At 46.3% G+C, this 18757-nt stretch overlaps 1 protein-coding gene across 1 annotated transcript in view; it reads left to right on the top strand.

Annotated features, from left to right (window-relative positions):
* Positions 1 to 18757, top strand: part of LOC106574930 (unc-80 homolog, NALCN channel complex subunit) — a gene marked incomplete at its 3' end in the record, with an annotated part of 114694 nt that overhangs the window by 64237 nt on the left and 31700 nt on the right. The window contains exons 32-55 of the mRNA XM_045696727.1: positions 265 to 403; positions 832 to 1013; positions 1227 to 1358; positions 3215 to 3401; positions 3797 to 3928; positions 5062 to 5205; positions 7080 to 7180; positions 7636 to 7722; positions 7970 to 8153; positions 8305 to 8399; positions 8508 to 8597; positions 8732 to 8833; positions 9109 to 9289; positions 9735 to 10000; positions 11022 to 11156; positions 11311 to 11449; positions 12684 to 12780; positions 12914 to 13084; positions 13367 to 13459; positions 13892 to 14131; positions 14492 to 14722; positions 17229 to 17352; positions 17529 to 17654; positions 17871 to 17994. Of these exons, the coding sequence (XP_045552683.1) occupies positions 265 to 403; positions 832 to 1013; positions 1227 to 1358; positions 3215 to 3401; positions 3797 to 3928; positions 5062 to 5205; positions 7080 to 7180; positions 7636 to 7722; positions 7970 to 8153; positions 8305 to 8399; positions 8508 to 8597; positions 8732 to 8833; positions 9109 to 9289; positions 9735 to 10000; positions 11022 to 11156; positions 11311 to 11449; positions 12684 to 12780; positions 12914 to 13084; positions 13367 to 13459; positions 13892 to 14131; positions 14492 to 14722; positions 17229 to 17352; positions 17529 to 17654; positions 17871 to 17994 (3502 nt within the window). The remainder of the gene's footprint in view (positions 1 to 264; positions 404 to 831; positions 1014 to 1226; positions 1359 to 3214; positions 3402 to 3796; positions 3929 to 5061; positions 5206 to 7079; positions 7181 to 7635; positions 7723 to 7969; positions 8154 to 8304; positions 8400 to 8507; positions 8598 to 8731; positions 8834 to 9108; positions 9290 to 9734; positions 10001 to 11021; positions 11157 to 11310; positions 11450 to 12683; positions 12781 to 12913; positions 13085 to 13366; positions 13460 to 13891; positions 14132 to 14491; positions 14723 to 17228; positions 17353 to 17528; positions 17655 to 17870; positions 17995 to 18757) is intronic.

Genomic DNA, 18757 nt, shown 5'->3' with positions numbered 1-18757 from the left:
AGCCAACTCAAATATATTGCAGCACCATGCAATACCATACTAATACAAGGTATAGGCCTACAGCAGCAATGGTATGTCCACTAGCATGCTAATGCTAACCCTGGCTGTCTGTGGTCTATGGCCTTTCCCTTCAGGTGATGAGCCTGTCTCTGGCCCCTCTGTCCCTAGCATGCTATACAAGCTATATGCCCACACTAGCAATTCTATCAGATCTCCACCAGCATGCTAATGCTAACCCTTGCTTGCTGTGGCCTCTCCCCTCAGGTGATGAGCCTGTCCCCAGCTCCTCTGTCACTGCTGATCAAGGCGGCGCCCATCCTGACAGAGGACATGTACGCGGACGTCCAGCCTGCAGCCTGGGAGCTCCTGCTGAGTGTGGACGAGCATATGGCTGCCGCTGCAGGTGACTACAGAGAACTGTGGGTGACTGTCACGGATAGCAGGGTTTCTGTTTTAAAAAATGTATCTTTAATGTCACTAAACTAGAGTTATTCCAAGCCTATTCTGGAGAGATATTCTGGGCTCCACTCCAAACTCTGAATCTGTGCTCACTGCTTTGCCTCCAGTCTAAAGATAAATGGAAGAGTTTAAAATGTAGTATATTTTTTTGGTCACCACATCTTTCTGTCTCTCTACTCTCTCTCTCTCTCTCTCTTAGTCTCTCTCTCTCTCTCTCTCTCTTTGTCTCTCTCTCTTTTTCCCTCTCTCTCTCTCTCGCTCTCTCTCTCTCTCTCACTCACTCTGTATATCTCTGTCCATCCCCACTTTCTCTCTCACCCCGCCTCACTTTACCTCTCTCTCTCTAACCCCCGTCCTCTCACCACTCCCCAGCTGCCATGTTCTTGCTGTGTGCGGTGAAGGTGCCCGACGCGGTGACAGAGATGATGATGGCTGAGTTCCAGCACGCTGAGGCGAGCCAGCGCATCAACTCGGTGTTCAAGTTCTACACGCTGTGGCGCTTCCGCTACCAGGTGTGGCCGCGCATGGAGGAGGGTGCCCAGCAGATCTTCAAGGTGCAGTAGAACTGCAGCCTCTAATACAACAACTGTTAGTCAAAATGAGGAGTTGACAACAGGTGTCCCCCAAGGTTCTATTCTGAGTCCTGTTGCTTTTCATTATTTACATAAATGATCTTGACTCTAAAGTGTCGGCCTCTTGCTAAGTCTCTTGCTTTGTTGAATCATTTTCTCATTAACTAATCCTCTATATAATTCTCTATCTTTTAGATCCCTCCGCCCAGCATCAACTTCACCCTGCCCTCACCTATCCTGGGCATGCCCTGTGTGCCCATGTTTGACCCGCCCTGGGTACCCTCCAACACTGGCAGCGTCCAAGACCCAATCAACGAGGACAACTCTGTAAGTCCCGCCCCTGCTGCCTGGATTACTGTCCAATCAGCAGATACTTCCAGAATTTACAATGAGCCTAATGGTTGACCAATTTTTACTATAAACCAAAGTACACATTTTTCTGACATTTTAAGTCTGTTGTGGTGTACAGTATTGGTGCATGTATATTGAATTACATGGACATAACACTGTTAATTGAATTGGGATGTGGAGGTGCATCTTTTTTACTGACCTTACTAATGCTACAACTGACCCATTATGCTACAACTGTTATGGTAACACTTGGTACTGTTATCCCAGTGTATTTATTCCTTGTGTTCACTATGGCACCAGGAAATAAGCTTTAGAGGACTGATAAACAGTACAATATTATGCTACTAAATTGATAGTCGGCCATGACACTTTTTGGCTTAATTTCTTTGTGTTGCTATGCTTTTTTGTTGTTGTCTAGCATGAAAACCAAAAAACGATGTATTCAGATCACTTGTCATTCAATACTAGATCAGCTCTAGACTGGTCATTGTACTGTCTGAGTACAATAGTCCTGTCTGTTATTTATCAATCTATCAATTGTCTTTGTTTTTAGTTCCCCACATTTATTCAATCAATCTATTCCATAGTAAGTTGTTATTTATGTACGGATGCTTGTTTGGGTGCATCATGGGAAACTGAGTTCATCTTTTGATGACTGAATGAGACAAAATTCAAAGAGATGTCTGTCCATTTCCAGCGGGCAAAAGTTTGGCACATGGGGTCTTAATAATGTCATGTTCTCATTGTAAACTGGTTTTCTGGTTGAGAAGACATCATATTACCAGATTACAACCAACTGATCTCTGTTACAAGCAGGTAAAAACGTACTTTTCATGACGAAATGAATGCGTCATTGGAAAGACGTTATATTTTGATTGTTATCTGGTCAGATAAGTTTAACACATTGTCCATTATACAACCAGTATACAAGCAGACCATGCATGACGTCATTAAAAGACGTCATAACGACGTCATTGCAACCAGTTTTGCCTGCTGGGTTGTCTGACTCTCCCCAAACATTAAGACCTAGGGGGAGGTGCTATACTAGGGGGCCTCGTACGGGCCATTCTGGATACATGCATCTTATACAAGCCACTCCATGTTTTATGTACTGTAATGACCGGGCTTCTTTTGGGAAAGCTGCATGCATTGGTCATTTTGCATGTATATACTATGCATGGCCAGTGACGGCCATTTTGTAATTGTTCAAACGTCAACATTTTCACGTCACTCTATCAAACATCCACTGTGATATCTCTGTTGGTGCCGGTTACAATGCTCAAATGAGCTTTTGCACTGGATATACTCTCCTGATGGATTTGCACATAGTAAGTTTTACTGACAACTATTTACAATGGTAAATAATTGATACCTGTGCATGGTGTAGCTGATCTAGGGTTGCAAAATGTAGTTCAATTTCCCAGAATCCCCAGGATTCCGGCTTTTTCCTCAAGATTCCGGAAATGTACAATTTGGGAAAGTTACAACCCTAATCTACAACCATAATAAACCCTAATAATGTTTCCAGTCTTATCAGGAGAATATAATGGCATGTGTCATCCATATATAACTGTCAGGAAGAGAAAAAGTTTACATTACCAAATGTTCACCAGATGCCAGTATTGTAATTGTACTATAAACAGGACCCCCTGAGAATGAGCCTATCCCACAGTCCCCTTCCCTGAGCCTCTGTGTGTCTCTGTTTGTCCTTTGTCTCCCCCACCTCATACACACGGCCAACACACACACATACGTCCTCCCCCACGTCCACCCTCCACACACACCCACAACCTTTTCTACACAAATGCACACACACACACCACCTCTTACAGAAGTCTTTCTCGGCGCGGGCCGTGTCGCGCTCCCACCAACGTGCTGAGCACATCCTGAAGAACCTGCAGCAGGAGGAGGAGAAGCGGCGTCTTGGGCGCGAGGCCAGCATCATCACAGCCATCCCCGTGGCCCAGGAGGCCTGCTATGAACCCACCTGCAGCCCCCCGCCCGAGCAGGAGGAGGAAGGTGGGTGGGACAGCCATGGAGTGCTGGAGACATCTCTCTTTTTTCATTTTCTAAATATTTGTTATTGATTTGAGGTGTTAATTCAAGTGATACAGCCCCTGTCCCATTCAGGAAACCACTGATTCTGACGTAGTTTGGAGAAGCACTAACTGAACTGAACATCTAACAATAAACCAAGAACCTATGTATTTAGGTTTTCTGAGAGTGCTTCAGCCCTCTTCAAAAATAACAAAAACAACAAGCTTATACTGTTGCCCACACCCCAGATAACAACCCTACCATCGAGTCCACAACTACTGTGCTTAGTTGTAATACACCTTGAATAATGCAGTCAGTCAGCCAGTCACTGGTAGTTTCATGTTGCAACTGACTCTGAACCCTCTTCTCCCCGCCAGCAGAAGAAGAGGTCAACCTGGCGTCTCGCCGCATGTCCGTCACTCCGTCCTGCACCTCCAGTAACTCTCACAGGAACTACTCCTTCCGCCGCGGCTCCGTGTGGTCAGTCCGCTCCGTGGTCAGCGCCGAGGGTAAGACTGTGTTACCGTGGCAACCACACACATGCCCACTCACTTGTAGGCGTCATGTTCCAGTATCCATATTAGGATCCCACATAGAATGCATGGCTAGTACATTGCTTCATTCTAAGTGGCATGCTAGTATAGATGTCAGAATGGTATTTTGAATGCTGGTCAGATTCAAGTCACATGGCGAGGAATAGGAAAGCAAATCCTCACCTGATAATATCTGATAAAAGCACGATGATAAAATCATGCCTTGACACAGAGCTTGTACATATGGTAACCTTTAACTTCCTAACTACAGCATAACACCTTCCTAACTACAGCAGAACACCTTCCTAACTACAGTAGAACACCTTCCTAACTACAGTAGAACACCTTCCTAACTACAGTAGAACACCTTCCTAACTACAGTACAACACCTTCCTAACTACAGTAGAACACCTTCCTAACTACAGTAGAACACCTTCCTAACTACAGTAGAGCACCTTCCTAACTACAGTAGAACACCTTCCTAACTACAGTAGAACACCTTCCTAACTACAGTAGAACACCTTCCTAACTACAGTAGAACACCTTCCTAACTACAGTAGAACACCTTCCTAACTACAGTAGAACACCTTCCTAACTACAGTAGAGCACCTTCCTAACTACAGCAGAACACCTTCCTAACTACAGTAGAACACCTTCCTAACTACAGTAGAACACCTTCCTAACTACAGTAGAACACCTTCCTAACTACAGTAGAACACCTTCCTAACTACAGTAGAACACCTTCCTAACTACAGTAGAACACCTTCCTAACTACAGTAGAACACCTTCCTAACTACAGTAGAACACCTTCCTAACTACAGTAGAACACCTTCCTAACTACAGTAGAACACCTTCCTAACTACAGTAGAACACCTTCCTAACTACAGTAGAAGACACCTTCCTAACTACAGTAGAACACCTTCCTAACTACAGTAGAACACCTTCCTAACTACAGTAGAACACCTTCCTAACTACAGTAGAACACCTTCCTAACTACAGTAGAACACCTTCCTAACTACAGTAGAACACCTTCCTAACTACAGTAGAACACCTTCCTAACTACAGTAGAATAAGGTGGTTGTGATTCATGGGTTGTTCTTGTCAACTAGATGAGGAGAACACTACAGAGCACACGCCCACTCATCACATGCTGCAGCCCCCCCAGGCCGTCTTCCCAGCATGCATCTGTGCTGCCGTCTTACCCATAGTGCACCTGATGGAGGACGGGGAGGTGCGAGAGGACGGTGTGGCAGGTGGGTGGCGTCGCTCAACACAAAATGTAATGTACTGTACTAGAGAGACGGAGGGAGAGAGGGAGGGAGAGGGGGAGAGGATGAGAATAGAATACATTCTGTACAGGGTGAGATCAGACACCTGTGCAGTGGAGGAAAAAAGTATTTGATCCCCTGCTGATTTTGTACATTTGCCCACTGATAAAGAAAGGATCAGTCTATAATTTTAATAGTAGGTTTATTTGAACAGTGAGAGACAGAATAACAACAAAAATATCCAGAAAAACGCATTTCAAAAGTGTTATAAATTGATTTTCATTTTAATGAGGGAAATAAGTATTTGACCCCCTCTCAATCAGAAAGATTTCTGGCTCCCAGGTGTATTTTATACAGGTAACGAGCTGAGATTAGGAGCACACTCTTAAAGGGAGTGCTCCTAACCGCAGCTTGTTACCTGTAAAAAAGACACATGTCCACAGAAGCAATCAATCAATCAGATTCCAAACTCTCCACCATGGCCAAGACCAAAGAGCTCTCCAAGGATGTCAGGGACAATATTGTAGACCTAAACAAGGCTGGAATGGGCTACAAGACCATCGCCAAGCAGCTTGGTGAGAAGGTGACAACATTTGGTGCGATTATTCGCAAATGGAAGAAACACAGAAGAACTGTCAATCTCCCTCGGCCTGGGGCTCCATGCAAGATCTCACCTCGTGGGGTTGCAATGATCATGAGAACGGTGAGGAATCAGCCCAGAACTACACGGGAGGATCTTGTCAATGATCTCAAGGCAGCTGGGACCATTGTCACCAAGAAAACAATTGGTAACACACTATGCCGTGAAGGACTGAAATCCTGCAGTGCCCGCAAGTTCCCCCTGCTCAAGAATACATATAAATGCCCGTCTGACGTTTGCCAATGAACATCTGAATGATTCAGAGGACAACTGGTGAAAGTGTTGTGGTCAGATGAGACCAAAATGGAGCTCTTTGGCATCAACTCAACTCGCCGTGTTTGGAGGAGGAAGAATGCTGCCTATGACCCCAAGAACACCATCTCCACCGTCAAACATGGAGGTGGAAACATTATGCTTTGGGGGTGTTTTTCTGCTAAGGGGACAGGACAACTTCACCGCATCAAAGGGACGATGGACGGGGCCATGTACTGTCAAATCTTGGGTGAGAACCTCCTTCCCTCAGCCAGGGCATTGAAAATGGGTCGTGGATGGGTATGCCAGCATGACAATGACCCAAAACACACGGCCAAGGCAACAAAGGAGTAGCTCAAGAAGAAGCACATTAAGGTCCTGGAGTGGCCTAGCCAGTCTCCAAACCTTAATCCCATAGAAAGTCTGTGGAGGGAGCTGAAGGTTCGAGTTGCCAAACATCAGCCTCGAAACCTTAATGACTTGGAGAAGATCTGCAAAGAGGAGTGGGATAAAATCCCTCCTGAGATGTGTGCAAACCTGGTGGCCAACTACAAGAAACGTCTGACCTCTGTGATTGCCAACAAGGGTTTTGCAGAGGGGTCAAATACTTATTTCCCTCATTAAAATGCAAATCATTTTATAACATTTTTGACATGGGTTTTTCTGGATTTTTTTTTTGTTATTCTGTCTCTCACTGTTCATATAAACCTACCATTAAAATTATAGACTGATCATTTCTTTGTAAGTGGGCAAACGTACAAAATCACCAGGGGATCAAATACTTTTTTCCCCCACTGTAGATACATTCTGTAGATACCCATAAGGCCACTCTAGAGTCCACTGTAACACAACACATTGCCTTTCAACACAATACACACTGTTGAATAAAATAGAAAAGCAATGTTTCGGTCTGTCCTGATAAAACTCATGATCATTTTCTTATGATCCATTTACCATGATCCTGCAGTGAGTGCAGTGGCCCAGCATATCCTGTGGAACTGTCTGATCGAAGACCCCGCCCTGGTGCTCAGGCACTTCCTGGAGAAGCTCACCGTTAGCAATCGACAGGTAGAGCAGCCGTTGTCCATCAAAATACTCTGCAGTCTCATATGATAGGACCAATAGAATCCTGCCTCTCTTCAGTATGTTGTTCGATCTATGTTGTTATGGACAAAATCTGTTGTTAGTAGACTACCTCCCTGTTTCAAAACGTTTCAAAACATTTTCTCTATACTAAATACAAAAAATGACAGGTGGTTCTTACACAAAAGAAATTATGAGACAGAACTTTAAAAGTTACTTTTTCTTTTTTCATGTTGTTTTTTCATGCTTTTTACAGCAGGCAGGGGAAAAGTTGTACACAGACATTTCGGTTTGTATCACCTTCTTCATGTATTGGGTTAAGGTTGTTTAAGGTTGACCGGAATGTTACCTGCTTTTTCCCCCCACTGAACACAACCCCTCATGTTGTTTATGTGTTTTTCTGTTGAGTTTGAATTGACACATGTTTCTATGTGTATCAGGATGAGCTGATGTACATGCTGAGGAAGCTGTTGATGAACATCGGTGACCTCCCGGCCCAGACCTCTCACATCCTCTTCAACTACCTGGTGAGACAAGACATCAGTCAATGTATATCAGACAGTAGCAGTATTGATCAATCTGATGACAAGATTAATGAAGATCTCTCTCTTCCCCCTCTACTTCTCTCTCTCTCTCTCTCTCTCTCTCTCTCTCTCTCTCTCTCTCTCTCTCGCTCTCTCTCTCCCTGTCTCTGTCTGTCTCTCCCTGTCTGTACCCCATTCGCCTCTCTCTCTCTCTCTCACTCGCGTTCCCTCCCTTTCTTGCTCCCCCTAGGTGGGGCTGATTATGTACTTTGTGCGTACTCCGTGTGAGTGGGGTATGGATGCCATCTCGGCCACGCTGACCTTCCTGTGGGAGGTGGTGGGCTACGTGGAGGGGCTCTTCTTCAAGGACCTCAAACAGACCATGAAGAAGGAGCAGTGTGAGGTCAAGCTGCTGGTCACTGCATCCATGCCAGGTAAAGGCCATTTTAAAGGTTACCAAAAGGTCATCCCTGCCAGGTAAAGGTCACTGGATGCCAATGGGAGCCCAGTCATTTGACTGTGTTCTATAGTATAATGTTGACTGTTACATGTGGGTAATATAGTAAATCATCTATGTCCTTGCAGGAACCAAGACCCTGGTAGTGCACGGGCAGAATGAGTGTGACATTCCTACCCAGTTGCCTGTGCATGAAGACACTCAGTTTGAAGCCTTGCTCAAGGTAACTTCTCATCATAGAGTTCATCTGCATTCTACAGATCATGACAGAACATTCTTAGGGATACACTGAAGTCATCCCCAATTCGTTGGCCTCTCTCTTCCCTAACAGGAGTGTTTGGAGTTCTTCAACATTCCCGAGTCTCGGTCGGCACACTACTTCCTCATGGACAAGCGCTGGAACCTCATTCACTATTCCAAGGTTGGAATTCCCATCCATTTCCAAGCGGTGTTATGAACTGTGAGGTTATGTGTAGGTGTCTAGAATGACCATGAGAGTGTCTTCTCCGTCAGTGACTACATAATGTGCTTTCTGACTGTCTTCCTCAACCTCAGACCTTTGTGAGGGACATCTATCCGTTCAGGAGGTCTGTGTCTCCCCAGCTCAACCTGGTCCACATGCTGCCAGAGAAAGGACAGGAACTCATTCAGAAACAGGTACAGCAGGTGTGCAGTGTGTGTTAGTAGTGTGTTATGTTTCAGGTTTAAAACTCGCAGTTAAAGCCACGCTCTGCAATTTGTGCACTACACCAAAGAGTACACACAGTATAAATGACAAAAAATCTCCCAACTGTGGCTTTAACCGTTTGAGAAGTGTGACCTTCTGTTTGTCTGTCCATATCTTTACTGGTGCCTGTCTCAGCCTCTTGTGCATACTCAGTATGTCCCCTTCCTATCCCTCCCTCCTCCCTTTCCCTCCCCTCTCTCCCTAGGTGTTTTCCCGTAAACTGGAGGAGGTGGGCCGTGTTCTATTCCTCATCTCCCTGACCCAGAACATGCCGGCCATCCACAAACAGTCCCATGTGTCCATGCTCCAAGAAGACCTGCTCCGTCTGCCCTCCTTCCCCCGCACGGCCATCGACGGAGAGTTCTCTCTCTTCAGCGAGCCACAGGGTAAGACTGGAGTGGACCCTATCTTGAATGGTACCTGAGTGAACAAACAAGACAATAAAGAGAGATGATCAGAGTTGGGGTCAATTCCATTTTAATTCCGGTCAGTTCAGGAAGTACACCGAAATTCCAATCCCTATTCCCTTCAATGCTTTTCAATGAGGACAACTTGGAATTGGAATTTGGTTTACCTTCTGAATTGACTGGAATTGAAAAGGAATTGACCCCAACCCTGGAGATGAGTTGCATTTTAAAATGAAGATGTAATAAAATAAAGTACTGTACTACGTTGTATATCTGGGGTGCATCTTCAAACTAGACAACACAGATCACAAAACAAAAGTCTACCAACACTTGGGAAGCATGAACGCTAGATGTTTCAAAAAGTCTTCATTGCAAAGAGGCTTCCATAGTGAGTTAGCCCCATATTGTGCCATCTTCTCCCCAGGCAAGGAGCTCTTCGGCCTGGACACTCTCCACAAAGTCCTGTGGATCAAACTACTAGAAGAGATGTTTCTGGGCATGCCCAGTGAGTACCCGTGGGGGGACGAGATCATGCTCTTCCTGAACGTGTTCAACGGCGCCCTGCTGCTGCACCCCGAGGACAGCGCCCTCCTCAGGCAGTACACGGCTACTGCCATCAACACAGCCGTCCACTTCAACCACCTGTTCTCCCTGAGTGGATACCAGTGGCTCCTCCCCACCATGTTGCAGGTAGGTAGTACAGAGCTAGGATCAGTTTACAGGTCCAGCAGGTTGTTGTTCTCTATTAGAAGCTGAAAATGTGGAACTAATCTTAGATCAGTTTCATGGTGCTACTTCATCCACCTACTGGGGTTAAAGGTTAGAGATCTAGGATAAATGTAGCCTCCCTAAATCCTAACCCCAACCATTACAGGAAGAAGTCACATAACTGGACTTCAATGCCAGCTTGGCACCATGCCAACCACTGCCCGAATGTTCTCACAAACTGTCGTCATTGTGAGCGGGGCGGCGGGGGGCAGGTAGCCTTGTGGTTAAGAGCGTTGGAACAGTAACCGAAAGGTCGCCGGTTTGAATCCCCGAGCCGGTAAGGTGGAAAATTGTGCCGTTCTGCTCTAGAGCAAGACAGTTAACCCCCAACAACAACAACTGCTTCCCAGGCGCCGATGACGTTGATTAGGGCAGCCCCCCGCACATCTCTGGTTCAGAGGGGTTGCGTCAAATGCAGAACACACATTCGTTGAATGCATTCAGTTGTGCAACTGACAAGGCATCCCCTTTCTGTGAGTCAGTCTCACTACATAATATAGCAGTGACTTACAGAAACACAGGCTGGGTCAGGCTGGGCTGGGTCAGGCTGGGCTGGGTCAGGCTGGGCTGGGTCAGGTTACAGTTGAGTTGAAGCCTGGGAGCAGACCGTTATAGCCACGAGCAACGCATGGTCAATATGTTGACAATGGAACTCTTCGCTGCTTCATAATGGAAGACTTACACATAGAGCAGTGCAGGTCAATGCCAAATGCAGCTGGATTTATTTTGTCTTGATCTGGGAAACTCAGTGGGCATTGCTCATTTAAATCACAGGATTTGAAAACATGTATAGCATTGAACTGCTGTGTTGTAGTCCTATGCTGACTATGAAAGTAACCCACTGTAATGTGTTGTAGTCCTATGCTGACTATGAAAGTAACCCACTGTAATGTGTTGTAGTCCTATGCTGACTATGAAAGTAACCCACTGTAATGTGTTGTAGTCCTATGCTGACTATGAAAGTAACCCACTGCTGAGACAGGGGATAGAGTTCTGCGTCAGACAGTTCTACATCCTGCACCGTAAACCCTTCATCCTCCAGCTGTTTGCCAGCGTGGCCCCACTGCTGGAGTTCACAGTAAGTGTGTTTGCATAAGCACCTCTCTGATTCAGAAGGGTTAAATGTGGTAGACATTTGGGTTGAATGCATTCAGTTGTGCAACTGACTAGGTCTCCCCTTATGAGCGTATCTGCGTGTGTTGTCTAACCATGTGACTGTGTCTCCCTCCCAGACGTGCACCAGTACAGGCCTGTCTAAGGGGGTGTCTGCTCAGTGCCTGTTTGACCTGCTGGTCTCTCTGGAGGGAGAGACGCGTGATACCCTGGATGCCCTGGAGCTGGTGAAGGCTGAAAAACCCCTACGATCCCTGGGTAACACCACCACCTCAACCCCCCTGGGTCCCATCACTCAGGACTATTATATCATTAGAGGTTGTGTCTGACATGGCACCCTGTTCAATATCCTGTATGCCATTCATCAGACGCTTCTATCCAAAACGACTTACAGTCATGCGTGCATACATTGTACGTACAGATGGTTCCAGGATTCGAACCCACCATCCTGGCGCTGCAAGCACCATGCTCTCCCAACTGAGCTACAGAGGACCATTTACCCTATACTGTTCTACCTTTGACTAGCCCACATCGTTTTGCTGGCGTGGATTCCCAATGTTTTAAGAGAGGAGTTGTATAAATAGAGTTAAATAAATAAATAAATAGTTAATAGACTTACTAAGGCCTGGAGTTTCTCATTGTCAGGATTCTCCTAGTTAATAGACTCTTACTAAGGCCTGGAGTTTCTCATTGTCAGGATTCTCCTAGTTAATAGACTCTTACTAAGACCTGGAGTTTCTCATTGTCAGGATTCTCCTAGTTAATAGACTCTTACTAAGGCATGGAGTTTCTCATTGTCAGGATTCTCCTAGTTAATAGACTCTTACTAAGGCCTGGAGTTTCTCATTGTCAGGATTCTCCTAGTTAATAGACTCTTACTAAGACCTGGAGTTTCTCATTGTCAGGATTCTCCTAGTTAATAGACTCTTACTAAGGCCTGGAGTTTCTCATTGTCAGGATTCTCCTAGTTAATAGACTCTTACTAAGGCCTGGAGTTTCTCATTGTCAGGATTCTCCTAGTTAATAGACTCTTACTAAGGCCTGGAGTTTCTCATTGTCAGGATTCTCCTAGTTAATAGACTCTTACTAAGACCTGGAGTTTCTCATTGTCAGGTTTCTCCTAGTTAATAGACTCTTACTAAGACCTGGAGTTTCTCATTGTCAGGATTCTCCTAGTTAATAGACTCTTACTAAGGCCTGGAGTTTCTCATTGTCAGGATTCTCCTAGTTAATAGACTCTTACTAAGGCCTGGAGTTTCTCATTGTCAGGATTCTCCTAGTTAATAGACTCTTACTAAGGCATGGAGTTTCTCATTGTCAGGATTCTCCTAGTTAATAGACTCTTACTAAGGCCTGGAGTTTCTCATTGTCAGGATTCTCCTAGTTATATTCAACAATAGAACTTGACTGATAATGGTCATGTTCTTCCTATAGTATATTTTAGGTCCTGAAAGTGCTGCAGCATGAATTCCAGTGGTTCTCTCTGTTTCAGACTTCTGCTACGGTAGTGAGGACCTGGCCTTCTCCATCAGTGAGTCCATCAAGCTGTGTGTGACGGTGGTGGCCTACGCCCCAGAGTCTGTCAGGAGGTGTGCTTTCACATCACTCACCGCTAGCCCTGTATATCAATGTTGTACAGTAGGCTTACTAAATGCTAACGCCCTCTCCTATCTTCCTCTGTGTGTGTTTGTGTTTATGCGTTGCGTGTGTGCACGGTATCAGCCTACAGATGCTGATGGTGCTGGAGGCCCTGGTGCCGTGTTTTCTCCAGAAGCTGAAGAGCAACACCATGACAATGGAGTCAGCCTCGGCAGCGCGGGACGAGATCGCCGCCATTGCCGCCCTGGCCACCTCCCTGCAGGCCCTGCTCTACAGCTCAGAGACCCTCACACGGTCAGACACACACACACACACACAAGCCGTGCATCTGATAAGTAGATATGGCCCATCATGTCTTTCTAAATGTATGTTCCAAGCCCTAATTGAATGTGACATTTGTTCTTTTTCTCTGCTATCTTCCTCCCTCCCTCCCATCCCCACCCCTCCCTCCCTCCCATCCCCACCCCACCCACCCCTCCTTCCCTCCCATCCCCTCCCCTCCCCTCCCTCCCTCCCATCCCCACCCCTCCCTCCCATCCCCTCCCTCCCATCCACACCCCTCCTATCCCCTCTCAGGCCTATGACTGCCCCCCAGTTGAGTCGCTGTGACCAGGGACACAAAGGTGCCACGACTGCCAACCACGCCATGTCTGGAGGGCCCAACACCAGGTGCGGAGTAGCCTTTACACCTGCCGGATTGTGTCCAAAATGGCACCCCTAATGCACTACCTTTGGCCAGAGCCATAGGGCTGTAGTGCACTATATAAGGAAAAGGATGTTCTTTTGGACATAGTATTGATTTATTTCACGTTCATTTAAGTCTCTTAAAGAAACTGTACCATGTGGCTGTTATTAACATGTTGTTTTGTTACTTTTCCTAATTCTCTTCATAACTGTAAGACATAAATATAGTGTTGTTTGTTGTTCCTGGATGCTGTTGCCGTAGTGATATCTTAAAGATACCTATGTACAGGTCATCATCACAACAGAAGAAAACAATAGAATATGTCCCATGTGTTTACACCACAGTTGGTACAGATGATCATGTTTCATGGATGCTTGTTTGTGTCGTGTACTCGTGTTGCTTGGTGTCAATGTCAGTCGCCTTGTGTCCGGCATCAGGGACAACCTTCACCTGCTGGAGGAGGGCCAGGGGATGCCTCGCGAGGAGCTGGACGAGCGTATCGCCCGTGAGGAGTTTCGCCGGCCCCGGGAGTCCCTCCTGAACATCTGCACTGAGTTCTACAAGCACTGCGGGCCGCGCCTCAAGATCCTGCAGAACGTGGCCGGGGAACCCCGTGTCACCGCCTTAGAGCTGCTGGACATCAAGTCCCACATGAGGTGAATGGTTGGATTTAGTGCATAGTGTTTCAACCAGGTAGAAACTATCCTCATTCAATGCCCAATGTGCAGCACCCACCTGGGTGAAAGTGGCCACGCATGAGACACACTTTAACCGGGTATGACATCACTATTCCCTCAGCTATGGTATGGACGCATACAGGGACCTGATTTGCAGAAACGTTTAGTGCGTGTGCGATTTCGTGTGTACAATCTGTAAGCCTTTTTGTGTGTAGATGAGTGCGGTGTGTGTGTGTATGTAATTCCCTGACTGTGCATGCGGTTGTGCATGTCTATATGATTGCATGTGTGTTTTTGTGTATGATCATTGTGTGTGTGTGTGGTGGTGTGTTTCCCCAGATTGGCAGAGATCGCCCACTCCCTCCTCAAGCTGGCCCCCTACGACAGCCTGACCATGGAGAGCCGAGGCCTGCGGCGCTACGTCACTGGGATGCTGCCCATCACCGATTGGTCGTCCGAGGCCGTGCGGCCCGCCCTCATCCTCATCCTGAAGCGGCTTGACCGCATGTTCAACAAGATCCACAAGATGCCTACGCTCAGGTGCGCTCGCCCACAGGCTCTGTGCTCCAGGTCTGTTGCCGCGCTGCGCGCCCTTTAACCCTTGCTCCTTCACAACCGTACCGTACTGTGGTGTTACAGTGAAGTACCGTACTGTGGTGTTACAGTGGAGTGAAGTACCGTACTGTGGTGTTACAGTGAAGTACCGTACTGTGGTGTTACAGTGAAGTACCGTACTGTGGTGTTACAGTGGAGTGAAGTACTGTACTGTGGTGTTACAGTGGAGTGAAGTACCGTACTGTGGTGTTACAGTGGAGTGAAGTACCGTACTGTGGTGTTACAGTGGAGTGAAGTACCGTACTTTGGTGTTACAGTGGAGTGAAGTACCGTACTGTGGTGTTACAGTGGAGTGAAGTACCGTACTTTGGTGTTACAGTGGAGTGAAGTACCGTACTGTAGTGTTACAGTGGAGTGAAGTACCGTACTTTGGTGTTACAGTGGAGTGAAGTACCGTACTGTGGTGTTACAGTGGGGTGAAGTACCGTACTGTGGTGTTACAGTGGAGTGAAGTACCATACTGTGGTGTTACAGTGAAGTACCGTACTGTGGTGTTACAGTGGAGTGAAGTACCATACTGTGGTGTTACAGTGAAGTACTGTACTGTGGTGTTACAGTGGAGTGAAGTACCGTACTGTGGTGTTACAGTGGAGTGAAGTACTGTACTGTGGTGTTACAGTGGAGTGAAGTACTCTACTGTGGTGTTACAGTGGAGTGAAGTACCGTACTGTGGTGTTACAGTGGGGTGAAGTACCGTACTGTGGTGTTACAGTGGGGTGAAGTACCGTACCATACTGTGGTGTTACAGTGGAGTGAAGTACCGTACTGTGGTGTTACAGTGGAGTGAAGTACCGTACTGTTACAGTGGAGTGAAGTACCGTACCGTACTGTGGTGTTACAGTGGAGTGAAGTACCGTACCGTACTGTGGTGTTACAGTGGGGTGAAGTACCGTACTGTGGTGTTACAGTGAAGTACCGTACCATACTGTGGTGTTACAGTGGAGTGAAGTACTGTACTGTGGTGTTACAGTGGGGTGAAGTACCGTACCATACTGTGGTGTTACAGTGGGGTGAAGTACCGTACTGTGGTGTTACAGTGGAGTGGAGTGAAGTACCGTACTGTGGTGTTACAGTGGGGTGAAGTACCGTACTGTGGTGTTACAGTGGAGTGAAGTACCGTACTGTGGTGTTACAGTGGAGTGAAGTACCGTACCGTACTGTGGTGTTACAGTGGGGTGAAGTACCGTACTGTGGTGTTACAGTGGAGTGAAGTACCGTACTGTGGTGTTACAGTGGAGTGAAGTACCGTACCGTACTGTGGTGTTACAGTGGAGTGAAGTACCGTACTGTGGCGTTACAGTGGGGTGAAGTACCGTACTGTGGTGTTACAATGGGGTGAAGTACCGTACTGTGGTGTTACAGTGGAGTGAAGTACTGTACTGTGGTGTTACAGTGGGGTGAAGTACCGTACTGTGGTGTTACAGTGGAGTGAAGTACCGTACTGTGGTGTTACAGTGGGGTGAAGTACCGTACTGTGGTGTTACAGTGGAGTGAAGTACCGTACTGTGGTGTTACAGTGGAGTGAAGTACTGTACTGTGGTGTTACAGTGGGGTGAAGTACCGTACTGTGGTGTTACAGTGGGGTGAAGTACCGTACTGTGGTGTTACAGTGGAGTGAAGTACCGTACTGTGGTGTTACAGTCGGGTGAAGTACCGTACTGTGGTGTTACAGTGGGGTGAAGTACCGTACTGTGGTGTTACAGTGGAGTGAAGTACCATAGCTGTAGTCAACTCTGTTCCTAGCCGAGCTGGCTGAACTAGCCAGAGTAATGCACTGCTGCTTCCGTGGGTGTAATTGTCATCGCTGCTGACTGCTCACAGTTTGATTGTGTGTTGTAGTTTGTTAAGTCCCATGACTGCTGAGTTTGGCTCTGCTTATGTGTGTGTCTGTGAGCTCTGCAATGTCATCTGTCAATACGAGCTGCTTTAGGCCCACATAGAGAGTCATCAGAACCTGGACCTGGTTATTGATACCTCTGCTGAGTAGTGATGGGTCAATATTATCTGCTTTAGACCCACATAGAGAGTCATCAGAACCTGGACCTGGTCATTGATACCTCTGCTGAGTAGTGATGGGATTATCTATTTAATAGCCTGTCCAAACGAAACGTTTTCAAAATGCGAAATTATAGTGTGATATTTTGTTAAGTGTGTTGTGTTTGTAGTGGATGTGTGTATCCGTGGAGGCTGGTGGGAGGAGATATAGGAGGAAGGGCTTATTGTAATGGCTGGAATGGAATAAATGGAACGTTATCTAACATATGGAAACCAAATGTTTGACTCCGTTCTTCAATAGCTCCTCCCATCAGTCTCCTCTGCTGTGTATGTTTATGAGCGTGATTAGTAAATTAACGTGTGTGTGTGTGTGTGTGTGTGTGTGTGTGTGTGTGTGTGTGTGTGTGTGTGTGTGTGTGTGTGTGTGTGTGTTTATACTGATTGTGTGTGTGTGTGTGTCCTACAGGAGACAGGTGGAGTGGGAGGCGGCCAGTAGTCTGATTGAAGGTATCTGTCTGACTCTCCAGCGTCAGCCGATCATCTCCTTCCTCCCTCACCTCCGCTCCCTCATCAACGTCTGTGTCAACCTGGTGAGGAGTGCACACACACACACACACACACACACACACACACACACACACACACACACACACCTCAAATACACACTGTGCTGTGACTTAACTATGATGTTGCTTGTTTGCGTGTGTGTGTTTCTCTATCTGTATGTGTGTGTTTGTGTGCGTTCCCTTGTGTGTGTGTTTCTCAGGTGATGGGGGTAGTAGGCCCCTCCAGTGTGGCTGATGGGCTGCCCCTGCTCCACCTGAGTCCGTATCTGTCCCCCCCTCTACCCTTCAGCACGGCAGTGGTCCGCCTGGTGGCTCTGCAGATACAGGTGAGACTACTCAGGCCAAGAACTAACCTCTGGGTAACTGTGTGTGTGTGTGTGTGTGTGTGTGTGTGTGTGTGTGTGTGTGTGTGTGTGTGTGTGTGTGTGTGTGTGTGTGTGTGTGTGTGTGTGTGTGTGTGTGTGTGTGTGTGTGTGTGTGTGTGTGTGTGTGTGTGTGTGTCATAATGAAACATTTATCTTGTTCTCTTTCCTAATTGACAGGCTTTGAAGGATGACTTCCCCCTGAGCCATGTGATCTCCCCCTTCACCAATCAGGAGAGGCGAGAGGGCATGCTGCTCAACCTGCTGATTCCATTCGTGCTGACAGTGGGTTCAGGGAGCAAAGGTCAGAACCCAGGGTTAAGAGGTCTAATGCCACCGATCTGTGTGTGTATGTATGCATATGTGCATCTGAAATAATGGCTGTGTTTCAGGCAGACTTGAATGTCACCTTGCAGTCACCGGACAGAACTCACAGCCCCTGGATAGGTGTTAAAAATATCAGTTACCTGCATCATACAGTGCCTTCAGAAAGTATTCAGACCCCTTGACTTTACAGCTTTATTCAAAATGTTATTAAATTGTTTTTTTCCCTCATCAATCTCCACATAATACCCTATAATGACAAAGTAAAAACAGGTTTTTAGAAGACTCGAGGCTGTAATCACTGCCAAAGGTGCTTCAATAAAGTACTGAGTAAAGGGTCTGAATACTTATGTAAATAAGGTATTTCTGTTTTTTATTTTGAATAAATTTGCCAAAATGTCTAAAAACCTGTTTTCACTTTGCCATTATGGGGTATTGTGTGTAGATTGCTGAGGATTTTTTTCAATTGAATCCATTTTAGATAAGGCTATAACGTAACAAAATGTGGAAGGCACTGTATATAACAATCTGATGCTCGCCTGCCATCGATGACCTGGCACCTGTCATGTCTTTGGCATCATTAAAACTGAAGACTTATTTATTAAATAACTCTCTGTAATTATTATTACGCGATTAAACTGATGAATCGTGTAACTGTAATTAACTAGGAAGTCGGGGCACCAAGGAAAATATACAGATTACAAAGTTATAATTTTCCTAATATAACTTTCAGATATTTTAAT

Source organism: Salmo salar, chromosome ssa16 (assembly GCF_905237065.1).
Source record: "Salmo salar chromosome ssa16, Ssal_v3.1, whole genome shotgun sequence".
Classification (NCBI taxonomy): domain Eukaryota; kingdom Metazoa; phylum Chordata; class Actinopteri; order Salmoniformes; family Salmonidae; genus Salmo; species Salmo salar.
Note: the sequence above shows the minus strand (reverse complement) of the source record. Positions and strands in the feature narration are given on the sequence as shown.